The sequence below is a fragment of the Rhinolophus ferrumequinum genome, chromosome 2 (assembly GCF_004115265.2).
Source record: "Rhinolophus ferrumequinum isolate MPI-CBG mRhiFer1 chromosome 2, mRhiFer1_v1.p, whole genome shotgun sequence".
In the NCBI taxonomy this organism is placed as follows: domain Eukaryota; kingdom Metazoa; phylum Chordata; class Mammalia; order Chiroptera; family Rhinolophidae; genus Rhinolophus; species Rhinolophus ferrumequinum.
This window is the reverse complement of record NC_046285.1, coordinates 107,705,499-107,726,508: the sequence shown is the minus strand read 5'-3', so window position 1 is coordinate 107,726,508 and position 21,010 is coordinate 107,705,499. Positions and strand designations below refer to the sequence as shown.

The 21,010-nt window shown below is 42.5% G+C and overlaps 2 protein-coding genes across 2 annotated transcripts in view; one reads left to right on the top strand and one right to left on the bottom strand.

Moving 5' to 3' along the window:
* The window catches only part of TSPEAR (thrombospondin type laminin G domain and EAR repeats), a 115,211-nt gene that overhangs the window by 71,299 nt on the left and 22,902 nt on the right, over positions 1 to 21,010 (top strand). The window contains exon 3 of the mRNA XM_033091318.1: positions 20,740 to 20,978. Coding sequence (XP_032947209.1) covers positions 20,740 to 20,978 — 239 coding nt within the window. The remainder of the gene's footprint in view (positions 1 to 20,739; positions 20,979 to 21,010) is intronic.
* LOC117013858 (60S ribosomal protein L17-like) lies at positions 1,977 to 2,594 on the bottom strand. The gene has a single exon (XM_033091375.1). The coding sequence runs from the start codon at positions 2,562 to 2,564 to the stop codon at positions 2,010 to 2,012; it is 555 nt and encodes a 184-aa protein (XP_032947266.1). The 5' UTR covers positions 2,565 to 2,594; the 3' UTR covers positions 1,977 to 2,009.

Here is a 21,010-nt window from a genome sequence, read left to right as displayed (position 1 = left end):
ATACAACCCATAATAAGGATAAAAGCAATCCATCAAAACCAAATCAGAAATGTATGGATGATAGAATTAGTAAGAGTTAAGACTCTGTTCCATGCACTCGAGAAGTTAGAGAAAAGATTAAGCAACATATTAGGGAAAGATGAGGAAGACTGAAAAGGACACAGATAGACCATCTGGAGAGGAAAACTACAATGTCTGAGTGAAAACGACACTAAATTACACTAAAATGAGATTAACCGCAGAATAGATGCTGCAGAAGAGAAAACAGGTGAAGTTGAAGGCAGAGAAATAGAAACTAAATGAAACACAGAGAGGGAAAAGAAATGGACAGAGCATTAGCGAGCTGCAGTATGTGTAATTGGAGTCCCCAAAGAGGAAGAGAGAGGAGGAGGAACAGAAAAGAGACTGTCAGATTGGACAAAAAGACAAACTCCACTCTTCTGCCTATGGGAAGTGAACTTTTAATAGAAAGAAACAAAGAAGTTAAAAATGAAAAATGGAAAGATAAGAGTGAGTTAAACCCCAAGAAGGCATAAAGTATGAAATGATAAAGATTAAAGTAGAAATCAATGAAATTGAAAACAGTAAAACAGTAGTGAAGATGAAACCATACTTGTTTTCTGAAATGGTAAATAAAGTTGACAAACTCTAGCTAGACTGAGTAAGGACAAAATAAAGAAGACACGAATCACCAATATCAGGGATGGAAGAGGAGGAATTACTGCAGACCCCACAGATGCTAAAAGAAAAAAGGACTGCAGGAAACAATTCTATTCCCCCAAATTAAACAACTAAGATGAAATCGACTCATTTCTTAAAGACACAAACTTCCAGAACTCACTCAAGAGAAAACAGATAACCTTATGGTCCTGTGGCAATTCAGTAGTCTTTGTTTCTTTGAGCAGTTTTAGGTTCACAGCAAAGTTGAGCGGAAAGTACACAGAGTTCCCTCATAATCTGCACCATCTCACATGCACAGCCTTTCCCACTGTGAACATCTTGCAATGTTGATACATTTGGTATAAATGTAGTTCATTTGTTATAACCAGTAAACCTACACTGACGCATCAATATCACCCAAAGTCTATAGTTCACATCCTGGTGGTATACGTTTTATGGGTACTGATAAAGGTGTAATGACATATATGGATTATTATAGTTCATACAGAACAGTTTCACTACCCTAAAATTCCTGTGTTCTCTGCCTAGTCATCCCTCATTTCCCCACATCCCTGGCAATATCTGATCTTTTACTGTCTCCATAGTTTTGCCTTTTCCAGAATGTCGTACACTTGCAATCACATGGTATGGAGACTTTCGGATTGTGTCTTTCACTGAGTGATGGTGCATTTAAGGTTCCTCCATGTCTTTCTATGGCTTGATGGCTCATTTCTTTCTCTTTTTTTCCCTAAAATTTTATTGAGATAAAATAGAGTTAACATAAAATGTACTGTTTTAACCATTTTTAAATGTACAGTTCAGTGGTATGAAATACATTTATAATGTTGTAAAACCATCACCACCATCCACCTCCAGAACTCTTTACATCTTGAAAACCTGAAACTCTGTACACATTAAACAATAATTCCCCGTTCTCCCCTTCCTCCAGCCCCTGGGAAGCACCATTCTACTTTCTGTTTCTAAAGCACCTCATAGAAGTGGAATCGTATAGTATTTGTCCTTTTGTGACTGGTTCATTTCACTTACCATAGTGTCCTCATGGTTCATCCTTTCCTGCTTCCTTTTAAAGGCTGAACAATATTCCAAATGTATGTATATACATTTTGCTTATCCACTCATCCATCCATGTACACTGGGTGGCTTTCACACTTTAGCTATTGTGAATAATGCTGCAGTGAATATGGCTTTACAAATATCTCTTTGATACCCTGCTTTTAGTTCCTCTGAGCGTGTACCTGGTAGAATTACTGGATCATATGATAATTCTACTTTTATTTATTTATTTATTTTTTGCTTTTCCTTTTATTAGCATTTATTTGATGTTGAATTTACTCCCGGGCCATAAGTTTTTGTTTCTTCAGTTTCTTCTGAGAGATCTTCTTCTTCTGAGCAACCTCCTCTTCTGGTTTCGGAACAATTTGTTCTTTTTCAGTGAGGATCATCTCAATGTGGCAGGGAGAGCTCATGTATGGGTTAATCCGCCCGTGAGCTCTGTAAGTTCTGCGCCGCATCTTGGGAGCTTTGTTCACCTGGATGTGCTCAATGACCAGAGAGTCTACATCTAAGCCCTTAAGTTCAGCATTACTCTCTGCATTTTTAAGCATGTGCAGTAAAAATTCTGCACTCTTTTTGGGCCAACGACCTTGTGTCCAACCCCACTGTTTGGCCTGGGCACATCTCCCAACTCCACCATTGTAACGACGGAATGGCACACATTGCTTTTGTAACGTGACATCCTTTAAATACTTGGTGGCTTTTTGGATATGCATCCCCTTGATGGCCTGCGCAGTTTCACGAGTGTTCTTAAAATGAACCCGCAGTTTTGAACCTCTTGATTTACATGATTTTGTAGGGTTCTCTGGGTCAAGCGAATAGCGAACCATTTTCAGAGGTCACCTCAGGCCGCTTTCGGGAAAAGCGATAATTCTACTTTTAATTTTGGGGGGAACAACCATGGTGATTTCCACAGTGGCTGGACCATTTCATGTTCACACCAGCAGTGCACAAGTGTTCCAATCTCTCCACATTCTCACCAACACTTGTTATTTTCTGTTTTATTATTATTATTATTATTATTATTATTATTATTATTATTATTATATATGCTAGTTATCCCAATGGTTGTAAGGTGGTATCTCAGTGTACTTTTGATTTGCATTTCTCTAATGATTATTGATGTTGTGCATCTTTTCATATGCTTATTGGCATTTGTGTGTCTTCTTTGAAAAAAAATCTACTCAACTCCTTTGCAGATTTTTGAATTGGGCTCTATGATTTATTTTGTTATTGAGTGTTAGGAGTTCTCTATACATTCGAGATATCAATCTCTTTTCAGATACATGATTTTCAAATGTTTTCTCCCCCATTTTATTTTTTCTCTGTTGAGATTGTCTTTTGATGCAAAAATACTTAAAATTTTCACAAAGTCCATTTTTTGGTATTGTTCTTATGTTGTCTGTGCCTTTGGTGTTATGTCTACGAAATCATTGTGAAATCCAATGGCGTGAAGCTTTATCCTATGTTTTATTCTAATAGTTTTATTGTTTAGGTCTTACATTTAGGTCATGGATCCATGCTGACTTCATTTTGTATATATACGTTAGGGAAGGCTCTAAATTTTTTATTTTGCATATGGATATCCACTTTTCCCAGCTCCGTTTATTGAAAACAATGTCTTTTCTTCACTGAATGGATTTGATGCCCTTTCAAAAATGATTTAACCTATTGTATGAGGGTTTATTTCTGGATTCTGGATTCTATTCCCCTGGTCAATACTTATGCCAGTACCATGCTGTTTTGATTACTGTAGCTTTGTAGTAAGTTTTGACAGCAGGAAGTATGAGCCCTCGAGCTTTGTTCTATTTCAGGATTGTTTTAGCTTTCAGGTCCCTTAAGATTCCATATGAATCGTTTATGATTGGTATTTATATTTCTGCAAAAAGGACATTGAGATTTTGATAGTGATTTCATAAAGCTTGTACATTACTCTGGGTAGTATCTTAACATCTTAACAATATTAAGTCTTCCATCCATGAACATGGGCTGTCATTCCATTTATTTGTGAATTCTCTAATTTCTTTCAGCAGTGTTTTGTAGTTTTCATTGCCCGAGTCTTTCACCTCCTTGATTAATTCCTAAGTATTTCTTCTTTGTGATGCTCTTTTAAATGGAATTATTATCATAATTTCCTTTTGGATTGTTCACTATTAGTGTATAGAAATGCAGCTGATTTTGGGGTGTTGACTTTGTATCCTTGTGTTTTGATGAATTCATATATTAGTTCTAACAGGTTTTTTTGTAGAATCTTAAGGATTTTTTACTTAAAAGACTACAGCGTCCATGAAGACAGTTGATTTTACTTCTTCCTTTCCAATTTAGATGGCTTTAGTCTAACTGTTGTCCTAAAGTTCCAGTACTATGGTGAATAGAAGTGGCAAAAGTGGGTCTCCTTGCCTTGTTCCTGATCTTAGAGGAAGAGCTTTCAGTCTTTGAGTACCATTATTGAGTACAATGTTTGCTGTGAGTTTTTCATACATACATTTATATTCAGGTCTTTTCCTTCTAGTTCTTTCATTATCATTCAATACCTTTCAAGGTATTGAATTTTGTCAAATGCTTTTTCTGCACAAGTTGAGATAATCGTGTATTTTTTCCTTCATTCTATTAAAGTAGTATGTATATATTGATAGATTTTTCTTTCCCTTTTTGTTAGTTTCCGGTGTACACCTCAATGTAATAGTTAAACATTTGAACCCCTCATAAAGTGATAACCCACCCCCCCCAGTCCACTACCCCTGTGACATCTTATATACTGTGTTTCCTCGAAAATAAGACCTAGTTGTACATCAGCTCTAATGCGTCTTTTAGAGCAAAAATTAATATAAGACCCTATCTTATTTTGCTATAAGACCAGGTCTTTAATATAATAATATAATATAATCTAATATAATACCGGGCCTTATATTAATTTTTGCTCCAAAAGATGCATTAGAGCTGATTGTCCAGCTAGGTCTTATTTTCGGGGAAACAGTGTAGCTGTTACAATACCATTTGCTATCTACCCTATGTTGTACTCCTCATCCTGTGATTATATGTACCCATATATTTAATTATAGTTGACATTCAATATTATTCTACTTCAGCTCTTCATGTGTATAGCACATCGGGCAGGCATCTATGTGCTATGTCTGTGAAGTGATCCCCCTGATAAGTCCAGTGCCCATCTGGCACCTTACATGATCTTTACAACGTTGTTGGTTATATTCCCCATGCTGTATTAACTACCGATTTGTATTTCTTACTGCCTTCACCTTTTTCACCCTGCCCCCACCCCATTCCCATCTATCACCCTGACAGATCTAGTACCTATCTGGCACCATACCTAGTTCTTACAATATTATTGTCTGTATTCCTTATGCCATACCCTACATCCCCATGACTACTGCGTAACAACAATTTATACTTCTTATTTTTAAGAATTTTTTTTATTAGTTTCAGGTGCACAAAACAATGTAATAGTTAGACATTTATCATTTGTATCCCTCACACAGTGACAACCCCCCTCCCCCCATCCACTACCCCTCCAACATCGCACACAGCCATTACATTTCCACTGTCTCTGTTCCTAATGCTGTACTCCGCTTCTTGTAAATATATACATATGTATGTATGTGTGTGTGTGTGTGTATATATATATATAAAATTGTAGTTGACATTCATTATTGCTCAGCTTCAGGTGTACAGTGCAGTGATCAGGCATCTACATCATCCGTGAAATGGTCTCCCTAATGAGACAAGTGTCCATCGGATACCCTACAAAATCTTTACAACATTATTGATTACATTCCCCCAACTGACTTTCGTAACCCCGTGGCCATCTTGCGGTTACTGACTGTGCTTTCTAATCCCCTCACCTTCCTCCTTATCCCCACCCCCACTCCCATCTAGCAACCTTCAGTTTTTCCTCTTTGTCTCCAAAACTGTTTCTGATTAGTTCATTCACTTATTCTTTTCTTTAGATTCCACATATAAGTGAGATCATATGGTGTTTGTCTTTCTCTGTCTGACTTATTTCACTTAACATAATGTTCTCTAGGTCCATCCGTGTTGTTGCAAATGGTAAGATTTCTTTCTTCTTTATGGCTGTGTAGTACTCCATTGTATAAATGTACCACAGTTTCTTAATCCAGTCATCTACCGATGGGCATTTCAGTTGTTTCCATGTCTTGGCTATTGTGTATAGTGCTGCAATAAACATAGAGGCGCATAAATTTTTTCGAATTAGAGTTTTGGATTTCTCCAGATAGATACTTAGGAGTGGAATTGCTGGATCATAAGGTAGTTCCATTTTCAGATTTTTGAGATACCTCCATACTGTTTTCCATAGTGGCTGCACCAATCTGCAATCCCACCAACAGTGCACGAGGGTTCCCTTTTCTCCACATCCTTGCCAGCACTTGTTTTTTGTTGATTTAGTGATGATAGCCATTTTGACTGGTATCACATTGTGGTTTTTATCTGCATTTCTCTAGTGATTAATGAGATTGAGCATTTTTTCATATGCCATCTGTATGTCCTCTTTAGAAAAATGTCTTTTCATGTCCTCTGCCCATTTTTTAATTGGGTTGTTTGTTTTTTAGAGTTGAGTGAGTTTTTTATGAATTTGGGATATTAACCTCTTATCAGATATGTTATTGGTAAATATCTTCTCCCATTCAGTAGGATCCCTTTTTGTTTTATTGATGGTTTACTTTGCTGTGAAAAAAGTTTTCAGTTTGGTGTAATCCCACATGTTTATTTTTTTCTCTTACTTCTCTTGCCCGAGGGGATATATCAATAAAAAATTTTACTCTGGGTAATGTCTGTAAACTTTCTTCCTATATTTTCTTCTAGGAGTTTTATGGTTTCAGATCTTACATTTAAGTCTCTAATCCATTTTGAATTTATTCTTGTATACGGTGTAAGGAGGTGGTCCAGCTTCATTTTTTTTGTATGTTCTGTCCAGGTTTCCCAGCACCATTTATTGAATAGACTGTCTTTACCTCACCGTAAATTCTTGCTTCCATTGTCGTAGATTAAATGGCCATATAGGCTTGGATTTATTTCTGGACTATCTATTCTGGTCCATTAATCTATGTGTCTATTTTTATGCCAGTACCATGCTGTTTTGATTACTGTAGGCTTGTAGTATAATTTGATGTCAGGTATCGTTATACCTCCCATTTTGTTCTTATTTCTGAAGATTGCCGAGGCTGTCCGGAGTCTTTTATGGTTCCATATAAATTTTAGGATTATATGTTCTATTTCTGTGAAAAATGTCCTTGGTCGTTTGATAGGTATTGTGTTAAATCTGTATATTGCTTTAGGCAGTATGGACATTTTAACGATATTGATTCTTCCTATCCATGAGCATGGTATGTATTTCCATCTATTTGTATCTTCTTTAATTTCTCTCTTCAGTGTCTTATAATTTTCCGAGTACAGATCTTTTACTGCTTTGGTTAAATTTATTCCTAGGTATTTTATAGTCTTTGAAGCAATTGTAAATGGGATTGTTTCTTAATTTCTCCTTCTGATATTTTATTATTGGTATATACAAATGCAACTGATTTCTGAATATTAATTTTGTATCCTGCTACTTTACTAAATCCATTTATCAGTTCTAATAGTTTTTTGGTGGAGTCTTTAGGGTTCTCTATATATAGTATCATGTCATCTGCATATAATGACAATTTTACTTCCTCACCAATTTGGATGCCTTTTATTTCTTTTTCGTCTCTGATTGCTGTGGCTAGAACTTCCAGCACTATGTTGAATAGAAGTGGAGAAAGTGGGCAACCTTGCCTTGTTCCTGATCTGAAGGGGAATAGTTTTAGCTTTTCCCCATTGAGTATGTTGTTAGCTGTGGGTTTATCATATATGGCCTTTATTATGTTGAGATATGGTCCCTCTATTCCCATAAACTTTAAAAGTTTTTATCATAAATGACTGCTGGATTTTGTCAAATGCTTTTCTGCATCTATTGATATGATCACATGATTTTTATTTTTCATTTTGTTAATGTGGTGTATCACATTAATTGATTTGTAGATAGTGAACCAACCTTGCATACCAGGAATGAATCCCACTTGATCATGGTATATGATCTTTTTAATGTATTGCTGAATTTTGTTTGCTAATATTTTGTTGAGGATTTCTGCATGTATGTTCATTAGGGATATCGGCCTGTAATTTTCTTTTTTTGTGGTGTCTTTGTCCGATTTTGGGATCAGGGTGATAGTGGCTTCATAAAAAGTGTTTGGGATTTTTCTGGAAAAGTTTGAGGAGAATAGGTGATAATTCTTTTTTGAATGTTCTGTGAAATTCACCTGTAAAGCCATCTGGTCCAGGGCTTTTGTTTATTGGGAGGTTGTTGATTACTGATTCAATTTCCCTGGTGGTAATCAGTCTATTCAGGTTTTCCATTTCTTCTTGAGTTAGCCTTAGAAGGTTGCATGCTTCTAGAAAATTGTCCATTTCTTCTAGATTGTCTAATTTGTTGGCATATAGTTGCTCATAGTAATTTCTTAAAATTTTTTGTATTTCTGTGGTGTCTGTTGTCACTTCCTCTCTTTCATTTCTGATTTTATTAATTTGGGTCCTCTCTCTTTTTTTTTTTTTGATAAATTGTTTTTTTTTTTAATTTTTTTATTATTATTTTTTAAAATTTATTGGGGTGACAATTGTTAGTAAAATTACATAGATTTCAGGTGTGCAATTCTGTATCACATCATCCCCTCTCTCTTTTTTTGATGAGTCTGGCTAAAGGTTTGTTGATTTTGTTTATCTTCTCTAAAAACCAGCTCTTGGATTCATTGATCTTTTGTATTGTTTTTTGGTCTCTATTTCACTTATTTCCACTCTGATCTTTATGATCTCCTTCCTTGTACTCCCTTTGGGCTTCTTTTGCTGTTTTTTCCAGATCCCTTAAGTGTGAAGATAAATTGTTGATTAGTGATTTTTCTTATTTCTTTAGGTAGGCCTGCATTGCTATGAATTTCCCTCTTAGGACTGCCTTTGCTGCATCCCATAGATTTTGGGTCATCGTGTTTTCATTTTTGTTTGTCTCAGATATCTTTTGATTTTTTTCCTTGATCTCATTGTTGACCCATTCATTATTTAGTAACATGTTATTCAGCCTGTATTTGTGTGTCTTCCAGTTTTTTTCCTGTAGTTGATTTCTAGTTTCATAGCACTGTGGTCAGAGAAGACAATTGGTATGATTTCAATTTTCTTAAATTTATCAAGACTTGTTTTGTGGCCTAACATGTGGTCTATCTTGGAAAATGTCCCATGTATGCTCGAGAAGAATGCAGCTTTGGGGTGAAATGCTCTGAAAATATCGATTAAATCCAAGTGGTCCAATGTGTCATTTAAGACCATTGTTTCTATATTGATTTTCTGTCTGGAAGACCTGTCCCTTGTTGTCAGAGGTGTTGAAGTCCCCTACTATGATAGTGTTACTGTTGATCTCTGTCTTTATGTCAGTCAATACCTGTTTTGTATATTTAGGTGCTCCTATGTTGGGTGCATAGATGTTTACTAGGGTTATGTCCTCTTGTTGGATCAATCCTTTTCTTATTATATAGTGCCCAACTTTGTCTTTTAATGTATTCTTCATTTTAAAGTCTATTTAGTCAGATGTAAGTATTGCAACTCCAGCTTTTTTCTCATTTCCATTTGCATGAAATATCTTACTCCAACCCATCACTTTCAGCCTATGTGTGTCTTTTGATCTGAGGTGAGTCTCCTGTATTCAGCATATACAAGGGTCTTGCTTTCTTATCCACTCAACCACCCTATGTCTTTTGATTGGAATGTTTAATCCATTTACATTTAAAGTGATTATTGATAGGTACATAGTTATTGCCATTTTTTAATTTGTAGTTAGTTTTCATCTTTCTTCTGTTTACAGAAGCCCTTTTAATATTTCCTGCAATGCTGGCTTGGTGGTAACAAATTCCTTTAGCTTATTTTCTTCTGGGAAGCTCTTTATTTCTCCTTCAATTTTAAATGATAGCCTTGCTGGATAAAGCAATCTAGGTTGTAGGCCTTTGTTTTCCATCACTTTGAGTATTTCCTGCCACTCCCTCCTGGCCTTCAATGTTTCTGTAGAAAAATCATTTGATAGTCTTATGGGAGTTCCCTTGTATGTAACCCTCTGTCTTTCTCTTGCTGCTTTTAGGATTCTCTCTTTATCTTTAACCTTTGCCATTTTAGCTATAATGTGTCTTGGTGTGGACCTGTTTGGGCTTATACTGGTTGGAACTCTCTGCACTTCCTGGGCTTACATGTCAGTTTCCTTCACCAGATTAGGGAAGTTTTCAGTCATTATTACTTCAAATATGTTCTCAATCCCTTGCTTCCTCTGTTCACCTTCTGGTATTCCTATGATGCGCATGTTGTTGTGCTTGATGTTATCCCAGAGGTCTCTTAAACCATCTTCATTGTTTTTTTATTCTCTTTTGTTGTTGTTATTCCGTTTGGGTGATCTCTGCTAACTTGTCTTCTAAGTTGCTGATTGGATCCTCTGCCTCATCTATCCTGCTGGTAATTCCTTCAAGTGAGTTCTTTATTTCGGTAATTGTGTTCTTTAGTTCTAACTGGTTGTTCGTTATGATTTCTACATCCTTCTTTATGTCTTCTCTAAGCTCCTTAAACATTCTTATCATCAGTATTCTGAACTCTGTCTCTGATAGGTTGGTTACCTCTATTTCATTTTGTTCCAATTCTGGAGGTTTCTTCTGTTCTTTTATTTGGGACATGTTTCTTTGTTTCCCCATTCTGGCTGACTCTCTGTGTTTGCTTTGATGTATTAGGTAGATGCCCTAGGGTTCTTAGTTTTTGCTGGGTTATCTTATGTAGTCTGTGTCCTTTATATTTGACTTGCACCACTTCCCTATTCTCCTGTGCATGTGCTCCAAAAGTGACCCTTGTGTTGTGTAGATTGTCCGGTTATAGTTGATCTTTAATTGCTTTTGGCTTGTCAGTAGGTGGGATTGACTCCTAGGCTGACTAGTTGTGAGACGAGGCTCTGCCCACAGCAGGATGTTCTGCTGTGTGAGGTTTGACCACTCAAATGAGGCTTGGCCTCTGTGGGCTCTTGTGCCTGTAGAGAATTCCCTCTGGGTGTGTCACTTGTAGGTCAAACCCGGTAATACTCTGGTTTGGTTTGGAGTTGGCCTCTGGGTGTGTTGAATCTTGTGCCCCTTGGGCTGGGCCCTGCTATAGGGCAATTTCAGAAGAAAGCAAATCACCAAGCACAACAACAACAACAAAGAAATAACCAAATACACTCACGTGAAAAAACAACCAATAACCCACACTCAACACAGGCAAAAATATCAAAAATACAAAAACAAAACAAAACAAAAAAAGCAGCGCCAGTCTTGGCTTAAGCCCACCAAGTAATCTCCAGGTTGTCCTCTGCTGTACCAAAGAGTCCTCTGTGTCTTGTGCAGGCAGAGCCAGTCACCTGGTGCCCAGAGTGACCCTGGGACTACAGTTCTAGATGAGTGGGGCTATGGGGTCTGGATGGTAGTTTTTACAAAGTCAGTGCAGTTTCTGCTCTTGCCTACACATATGTGCACTGAGAGTAATACAACCAGCCCTGTGTCCAGTTCTCCTGAGTCTTAGGGCACTTCTTCTGTGTGTGTGTGTGTGTGGTGGGCGGGAGATTTCTGAGCTGCTGAAAGCCCAGAGCTGCGTCTGCCGCCTACTGCTGACCCCTGGGAGTGCCTCCTCAGTTGTAATTGCCCCGCCCTAGGTAGGCCAGAAAGGGTGGGGGCTGGGGATGGAGGAGTCTTCTCTCTCCCAGCCCAGCAGTGTCACACTCTTCCCAGCCTCTTCCTTGGGTCACAGCAGCTACAAACTAAATCCTCCCAGATCCTGAGAGCCTCTGTAATCTGATAGAGGCCAGTTCAGTTCAGAGGCCAGCTTGAGTCTCTGGAAGGGCAGGGGTAGGATTGGGAGAGTGGGGGGAGGGGCCCAAGTATGGTGTTTATGTCTTTTGTCTGACCTAGGGCTCAGCTGGAGGTCTCAGTGAGGTTATTGCCTCAAAGGCTGGATATGCTGCTCTCTCCACAGGAGAGATCAGCTGTGGGACGCAGGGAAAGAGCCCACCTCCTGGCTCTTGTGGTCTCTGTTCTGTCCTGAAACCCCCTGTGTCTCTGCATCCAAAGATGCGGGCCGCGTCTCCACTCTGCTCACTTTTCTCTTCCCCTGCTCGCCCAATTTGCCCACCTTCAAGTAATCCTCATACCAGTCTCTTAGCTGTTCTGTGTGATGAGCAGAGAGTCCTTTGATGGGTTATAGATGTTCAATTTGTGGTAGGTTCCGGAGGAGAACTCAAGAAGACCACCTCGCTGCTGCCATTCCTATCCAATTTGTACTTCTTACTCCCTTCCCCTTTCACATATGCTTAACCCCCCTCCCATCTTAAAGAAGTCCCTCTAAGATTCCTTGTAACACCAGTTTGATGGTGATGAACTCCTTCAGCTTTTTCTTGTCTGGGAAGCTCCTTATGTGACCTTCAGTGCTAAATGACAGCTTTGCTGGGTAGAGCAATCTTGGTTGTATGTCGTTGCTTTTCATCACTTGGAATATTTCCTTCCACTCTCTTCATGCCTGCAAAGTGTATGTGGAGAAATCAGCTGCCAGTCTTATGGGGGCTCTCTTGTAGGTAACTAACTGCTTTTCTCTTGCTGCTTTTAAGATTCTCTCTGTCTTTAACCTTTGGCATTTTAATTATGATGTGTCTCGGTGGTGGCCTCTTTAGGTTCATCCTGTGCTTCCTGAGCTTGTATGTGTACTTCCTTCACCAGGTTATGGAAGTTTTCTGTCATTATTTCTTCACATAGGTTTTCAATTCCTTGCTCTCTCTCTTCTCCTTCTGGTACCCCTATAGTGTGAATGTTGGTATGCTTGATGTTGTCCCAGAGGCCCCTTGAACTCTCCTCAATTTTTTGTATTCTTTTTTCTTTTTGCCGTTATGGTTGGGTGTATTCTGCTATCTTACCTCTACATCACTGGTTGGATCCTCTGCTTCATCTAATCTACTGTTGATTCCCTGTAATATATTCTTCATTTCCGTTATTGTATCTTTTATTTCTGACTAGTTCTTTTTTATGCTTTTCATCTCTCTGTTGAAGTTCTCCCTGAGATCACTGAGTATCCTTATAACCAGTGTTTTGAACTCTGTGTCTGGTAAATTGCTTGTCGCCATTTTGCTTAGTTGTTTTTCTGGAGATTTGTTCTGTTCTTTTATTTGGGGCATGTGTCTTTGTCTCCCCGTTTGGCTGCCTCCCTGTGTTTGTTTCTGTGTATTAGATAGGGCTTACTAGAGTGGCCTTATGTAGCAGGTGTGCTGTGGGTTTCAGTGGTGCAGTCCTTTTGGTCACTTGACCTACACACTCCAGATGTGTCCCTTGTGTGGGTTGTCTGTGATTTCCTCTTGTAGTTGCACCTTGGTTGATAATTGCACATCAATAGGAGGCACTCATCCTTGGGCTCACTGGTTGTGAGGACTGGCCTTGACTACAGTGGAAGAGTTGTTGTCCAGGGCCGATCCTACGGAGCAGGATCTGCCTCAGCAGGACTCTGGTGCCTGCCCAATCCACCCCTTGAGTGTGTTGTACTTGGAGATGGCTGGGTGATGCTCCAGAACATTTTGAAGCTCGGAACTGGGGGCGCCAGCCCCAGGACCACCTTAGAGAGGGTCTGCTGTAGGTCAAGTTCAGCACCAGCCCCTGTCCTACCTGGGGCCACCCAGCAGAAGCCATAAAGAAATCCACAGAGGGCTGCTGCCCATGCTGTACTTGGAAGCTCCTTGAGAGGAGAAGCCATGAACCAACGCTGGTTGTTGCTAGTGCCGGCTTAGGGCTGCTCAGCCAGAGGTACAGGACATGCTCAAGCAAGATGCTGCTTATCTGGGTCTGTGTACCTTTGAGAGACCCTATGAAATTCTGCAGCTTGAGCCAAAGCATGCGGTCTACATGAAAAAGCCATAGAAAGCAGCCTGGGTGTTCCTGAAAGTTGGGCAGGGCCAGGTTTCAAATTAACAGGGTGGTGAACAAAGAGTGGAGACTCAAATATGATGGCCACCTGTGGCTGGGAAGGGGGAGGACTCAACAAAGAAATAATTGCCTCCACTAGCTCCCCTGTCGAAGGGAAAGCAGCCTCTCCACCCCTCGTCCCAAGCCCGACTACTCAATTCCCCACCATTTGTCCCTGCTGCCTCTCCAGCCGCTTCCCTAGCACTGGAGTTCAGAGCGAGTGATTCTGTTGGTGAGTAAGTCTGCACATAGTCCCTTTAAGAGGAGTGCCTGTGAGTTCAGGTGTACTGAGTCTCACTCAGTCACAGTCTCCACTGATTTTCACAGTGAGAAATTAAGGGGACTTCTCTCCCCAGCAGTGGAACCCTGGGCTGGGTTGGGGCTGGAATGTCTCATCCTTCTAGAGCAGGGGTGTCCAAACTGCGGCCCACGGGCCAACTGTGGCCCGCAATCCATTGTTAATTGGCCCGCAGCAAATTCCAAAAATATATTTAGTTTACTTAAATAAACCAGGTGAGGCAATACGTACTTCACCTCGAGTGAGTGGCCCGGCTGTTTGTGTATTTTACCGCATCTGGCCCTTGGTGAAAAATGTTGAAAAAAGTTTGGACACCCCTGATATAGACGATAGTGAGGGACCCCCACAGCCAAAATAGCCCCACTGATCTTTAATGGTCACATGTGGGTGTGGGAACAACCCAGTGCGTGTCTCTGCCATTCCTACCAGTCTGGATTAGGCTTCGTCTGTGCGTCCTTAGTGGCAAGGCGGCAATTCAGCTTGATTTTAGGTGATTCTCAAAAATGGTTGTTTTGTACGTTAGTTGTAATTTTGATGTGGTTGTGAGAGAAGGTCAGCGCAGCATTTACCTACTTGGTAGATACCTATATGCACAGCATTTACCTACTGAGCCGTCTTGGTTCTCCTACATTGATAGATTTTCATCTGTAGAATCCTCCTTGCACTCCAGGAATAGGTCCCTTTTAGTCATGGTGTATAAATCTTTTAATATCTGCTTAAGTTGGTCTGCTAGCATTTTGTTGAGGATTTTTGCATCATTTTTCGTAAAGGATATTGGTCTGTAGTTTCCTTGTAGTGTCTTTATCTGGCTTTGGTATCAGGGTAATTCTGGCTTCATAGAATGAGTTAGGGAGTGTTCCCTCTTCTTAATTTCAAAATAGTTTACAGTGAACTAAGAATAAACAAATAATCCAAACCTGATACAGGATAGCTATCAAAAGCTCACGGCCAACACTATACTCAATTGTAAAAGACAATGGTTTTCCCCTAAGTCCAGGACAAGACACAGATGTCCTCTCTCACCGTTCCTATTCAACATCGCACTAAAAGTCCTCCCCAATGCAAAGAGCTGAGAAAAAGAAATAAAAGGCATACATAGTGGAAGTGAAGACATAAAATTGTGTCTATTCACAGAGGTCACGATGTTCCACATAGAAAATCCTTAAGAATCCACAAAAACACTCCTAGAAACATAAGAGAATATAGCAAGGTTAAAGAACACGAGCTTGAAATAATAAAAATTAATTATATTGCTGTATAATAGCAATGGACAATTGGATCACAAAAATTATGTTTAAGAGTATGACTTACAACAAAATAAAAATGGAAAAGGTATAAATCTAACATAATATGTACATAATGAGAACTATAAAAACACCGATGAAAGAAATCAAAGAGGACATAAATAAATGGACAACTAGACCATGTTCATGGGTTGAAATATTGTTATGATGTCAGTTACCTCCAAATTGATCTGTAGATTCAAGGCAATCCCAATAAAAATTCCAGCAGGATTTTTTTTTGTTATTAACAGGCTGCATCTAAAATTATTTGGAAAGACAAAGATCTCAAATAGACAAAACAATTTGAAAATGAGGAACGAAATTGGAAGACCCACACTACCTGACTTGTAGATTTACTATAAAGCTATAATAATCAAGACAATGAGATTGAGATATTGGCAAAAAGATAGGTACACAGATGAATGAGACAATAGAGAAACTGACCCACACGAAGGAAGTCAACCGATTTTTGACATACGTGCCAAAGCAAGTTAATTACACAGACGGGATTTGGAATAAGTAGACATCTATATGCAAAAAAAGTGGGGAACCTTGAGCCATACTTCACACTTAATGGAAAAAAATTAATCAAATTGATCATAAACTCATGTAAAATGTCAAAGTTTTAAACTTTTAGAAGAAAACAGAAAATTCTGTGACCTTATGTCAGCCAAAGAGTTCTTAGATTCGACACCAAAAGCACAATCTTTAAAAAAATGAAAATAGCACTTTATTAATATTAAACTCTTTTGCTTTTCAAATGATACTGTTAAGAGAATCACCTGAATAAGATGAGCACCTGAATTATAGAAAATATTTGCAAATCACACATTTGACCAAAGACTTACAGCCAAAATTTATAAAGAATCTCGAAATTCAACATCAATAAAACGTAACAAAGAAAAGGGCCTAAAGATTGGAAGAAATACCAGAAAAGTGCATGGGGGGCACTCAAGCATATAAAAAGATACTCTACGCCGTTAATTATCAGGGAAATGCAAGCTGAAACCACAAGGAGATACCCCACACACCTGTTAGAATGGCTCAAATGAAAAAAGACTGACCATGCCAAGTTGGCAAGGACGTGAAGGAACTGGAACGGTCGGTCGGTCATACAGTGTGAGAAATGCACAGTGTCACAGTCACTTTGGAAAATAGTCTGGCATTCTTATCAAGTTAAACATGCACTTCCCACGTGACGCAGCCACCCCACTCCTTGGTGTTTACCCTAGAGAAATGCAAACTCGTTATCATGCCAAAACCTGGATACAAACAATATTTACAGCAGCCGTGTTCATAATCATCAAGAACAGGAAACAGTGAAAATGTTTTTGAACCACTGACTGAATAAACCAACAGTGGTACGTCCATACAGTGGAGTACTAGTTGGCAATGACAAGACGTGAACTCTTGGTACAAAACGACTCCCCAGAGCATTGTGCTGAGTGAAAGAAGCCAGAGCCCAAGGGCTACATACCGTATGGCTCCATTTATACGACGTCCAGAAAGGACAACTGTGGTGACTGAGAACAAGCGGTTGCCAGGAGTCTTAGATGAAGGGAGCTGGCGGCAATGAAATGACCCAAGGGAACATTTGAGGGTGATGAGATTCTTTTGTAGGGTACAGGGATACATGTGCACTTGTCGAAGTCGTAGACCTGCAACCACCAAGAGGGAGTTAATGAGGGCCGGGGGGGCGGGGTAAGTCCCTTGGTTCTGCAAGGCCAGGCAGAGGAATTTCCTCTCCCCGAAGAAGCTCAGAAGCTTCACCTGCTTTTTGCTGACATGTTGCTCGATTATTTTCTGTATTTTGCTTCCCTTTGGGTCTACGGTCTGTGTTTTGTTTTGCTGGCCCATGTTTTCATTCACAGTGTGTGAGAGGCAGTGTTTCAGAACACTGTGTTACGGGAAATGCCTTCATTCCGCACACCAGGTGACCTAGCGGAATCAGATCATGGGAGTCATTTATTTCGCTCAGATGTGGGAGGTCGGTGCCATTGTCTCCAGCATCTCAACGGGCCGGTTAGGGTACGAAGCCAATCTCTCTAGAAGCTTTGCCAATGTGTCTTCATGTTTGGTGTCAGATATCTCACCAGTGTATCTAGAAATGACCATTTCCATTCATCTGGCTCCATGTTTGGTCCAAACTCCACATCTGAAGACCCGTGTTTCCCTTCCGCTCTGGGAAACGTTCTCTTTCTCCCTGTGGGTGCTCTGCCTTTCTAGAAATCCTGTGTGATGAGTTATGGATCATCTGGGAATACCATCTGCTTAGCTTAGGTCTTCTTTTCTGTATTCCATCTGTCAACCTGCTGGCTTCGAGACCCTCCTTGCCTGCTTTCCCACTTGTCATACTGCTGCTCTCTGTGCCTGGCCTGGCCATCTTCAGCCCTTCTCTTTCGGGGCGTCCTGCACTGGATGAACAGCACTGTCCCAATGCCAGCCCCGTGCTGCCTGGTCACTGAGAGTTGGACACCCTGACCTACAACGTCACAGAGAACATCTGGAGAGCAGAGCAGCCAGGCTCCAGGGCTCCGGTGTTTCCTATGCTGTCTGTGTTAGAAAACCAAACCCCGGTGAAGGGTTGATCCAGTTTCCCACGACAGCAGCCATTTTACAACCAGCAACTCATTCCTGTAAATAAACAAGAATAGTAAGGGCTTCCTCCAAGGCCTGTTCTCAAAATAACAAGGAGGAAGGGAGGGCGTGGGGAGCCTCCTTCTGGGACAACACACAAACACCCAGGCAGGTATAAAAGCCGACAGCCGAGCACCTCACACTCACACACTCTCTCACACTCACACTCACACTCAGCCTCCTCCCAGCTCACCTCCCACCCACCAGCCACCATGGCCGCGTCCACCCTGTCCGTCTGCTCCAGCGACCTGACCTACGGCGGCCGCGTCTGCCTGCCCGATTCCTGTGACTCTTGCACTGACTCCTCCTGGCAGGTGGACGACTGCCCAGAGAGTTGCTGCGAGCCTCCCTGCTGCGTCCCCAGATGCTGCCAGCCCCCCTGTTGTGTCCCCAGCTGCTGCCAGCCCCCCTGCTATGTCCCCAGCTGCTGCCAGCCCCCCTGCTGTGTCCCCAGCTGTGGTCAGTCCTCCTGCTGTGTCCCCAGCTGTGGTCAGTCCTCCTGCTGTGTCCCCAGCTGTGGTCAGTCCTCCTGCTGCGTCCCCAGCTGCTGCCAGTCCCCCTGCTGCGTCCCCAGCTGCTGCCAGTCCCCCTGCTGTGTCCCCAGCTGCTGCCAGCCCCCCTGCTGTGTCCCCAGCTGCTGCCAGCCCTCCTGCTGTGTCCCCAGCTGCTGCCAGCCCTCCTGCTGCACACCTGTCTGCTATAAGCCCGCCTGTTGCACACGCATCTGCTGCAAGCCCCTCTGTTGCACACCCATCTGCTGCAGGCCCCTCTGTTGCACACCCGTCTGCTCTGGGGCCACCCCCTGCCCCTCGTCCTGCTGCAGACCCTCCTCCTGCGTGTCCCTCATCTGCCGCCCCGTGTGCAGGCCCGCCAGCTGCGTGCCCATCTCCTCCTGCTGTGTCCCCGCTTCCTCCTGCCAGCCCAGCTGCTGCCGCCCGTCCTCCTGCATGTCTGTCATCTGCCGCCCCCTGTGCTCCCGCCCGGCCTGCTGCGTCCCCGCCTCGGCCCAGAAGTCCTGCTGCTGACCAGCGTGTCACCACAGGGGAAGCAGCCTCCAGCAGACCCCATGATAGCGGTCCCCCCCAGCCGTCCCTCAGTGTGGTCCTGACCTGTGTTAGCTGGCCACCGACCCATGATGGGGTTCCCTCCGGTCCCCAGTGTCCTGACCTGACCTCTGATTCCCAGGAACCCCTGACCTCACTGCTCCCCGGGCGTCTGCCTCCCAGGAGTTCTTCCGGCCTCTGGCTCACCTGTCTTTCACTCCCAGTTTCTCTGTCAATCACTTGACCTTGACTCTCAGTGTGTCAGCACCTTCTAGGGCACCCCAATAAACTCTCTTCATCACCTGACCTGCTTCCTCATGTGACCTCATTGGGGTGGGGACACACAGCTATGACCAGACATTGGTCCCCTCCACACACGCGTATATGCTAGGAACGAGTGACTGAGAAATAAATCCCCAAAGGCAGTGGCCTAACTCCTCTGGGGGGACAGGGTCACCGGTGGGACTAGCTGTCGCCCAGGGTGGTCTGTGATGGAGTGGCCAGAGGCCATGTGACCAAGTTGAGCCTTGTGGATTTTGCTGAATTGGGCATTAAATCCTATTAGGACCGTGGAGCCTTTAACTTCTGTAGAATAATAGTTGCATGGAATTGAGTTCACAGTGTGAGTTGGCCAAAGACTTGCTAAAAATATATATTCTGTAGCTATTTTACAGGTCTGCTTGGCATTCAGGTTGAATCCCTGTCAATTCTTTTCTTTTTGTGTTAGACTAAAGATTAACAATAGGCTTGGAGTTGCAATCACATACAGTCGAGTGTACATTGTTTCTGTACAGTCCAACGTGTGGCTGGGGCCGCTGGGGTTCTGAGGTCACATCATTTGACATCACCGTGGTGGTGGTGGTAGTGCGTGGGTTTTAAATTGTGGTAAAATCCACATAACGTGAAGCTGGTTTCAGCGCACAGTTCAATGGTATTAGGGACATTCACACTGTTGTTCAACCGTCACCACTGTCCTCCCCAAAACTTTTTTCATCTTTCCGGAATGTAACCTGCTCTCATGAAAGGCTAACGCCTGGTCCGCAAACCCCAGCCCCCCGCCCCCACCATCTACTGTCTGTCTCTATGAATCTGCATACTCGAGGGACCTCATGTTAGTGAAATCGTAGTGTTTGTCCTTTGGTGCCTGACTTGTTTCCTGAGCGTGATGTCCTCAGGGTCATCATGTTGACGTCAGGACTTCCTCTCCAAGGCTGAATGACATTCCCTTGTACGGCTACACCACCCTGCTTATCCGTCCATCCGCAGGTGGACGCTTAGGTTGCTTCTGTTTCAGCTCTTGTGACTAAGGCTGCAGTGAACATGGGTGTGGAAGTATCTCTTTGAAACCCTGCTTTCAATTCTTTTGGGGGGTGGGGTGCCCAGAAGTGGGCTTGCTGGATCATGTGATAATTCTGTGTTGAGTTTTTGGGGAACCTCCATACTTTCCCAGCTGTTGCACCATTTAGCATTACAACCGACAGTGCGCGAGGGTTCCAATTTCTCTGCGGCCTCACCGACACTTGCTGTTTTCTGTGGCTAGTAGCCATTCTCACGGGTGTGAGCCGTGCGCCTGGTTTTATCACAGACATAGTTACTGCAGGGGGCCCTGCACGGTAAGCCCCACCCCACCTGCCGGCCCTCACTTTTCCAGTCCTCACCTGCCCGCCCTCACCTGCCGGCCCTCACCTGGCCCCCCTTTCCTGCAGAAGAACGAGTACCTGTTCTCGGTGGTGGCGGAGGGGCCGGACGCACTGCTGCTGGGCCTGCGCTACTCGCCCACCCGCCTGCACTTCCTCTTCCTCCGCGAGGACGCCGCGGGCGCCTGGCAGACACGCGTGTCCTTCCGCAGCCCGGCCCTGATGGACAGCCAGTGGCACACGCTGGTCTTGGCCGTGTCTGAAGACTCTTTTTCCCTCACCATGGACTGCGGCGTCCCCATGGACATGTAGGTACCAGGACGCCGGGGAGGGTCGCGTG

Excerpts from the sequence above, each read along its gene's own strand:
- LOC117013858 (XM_033091375.1), bottom strand. The coding sequence starts at position 2,564 with ATGGTTCGCTATTCGCTTGACCCAGAGAACCCTACAAAATCATGTAAA.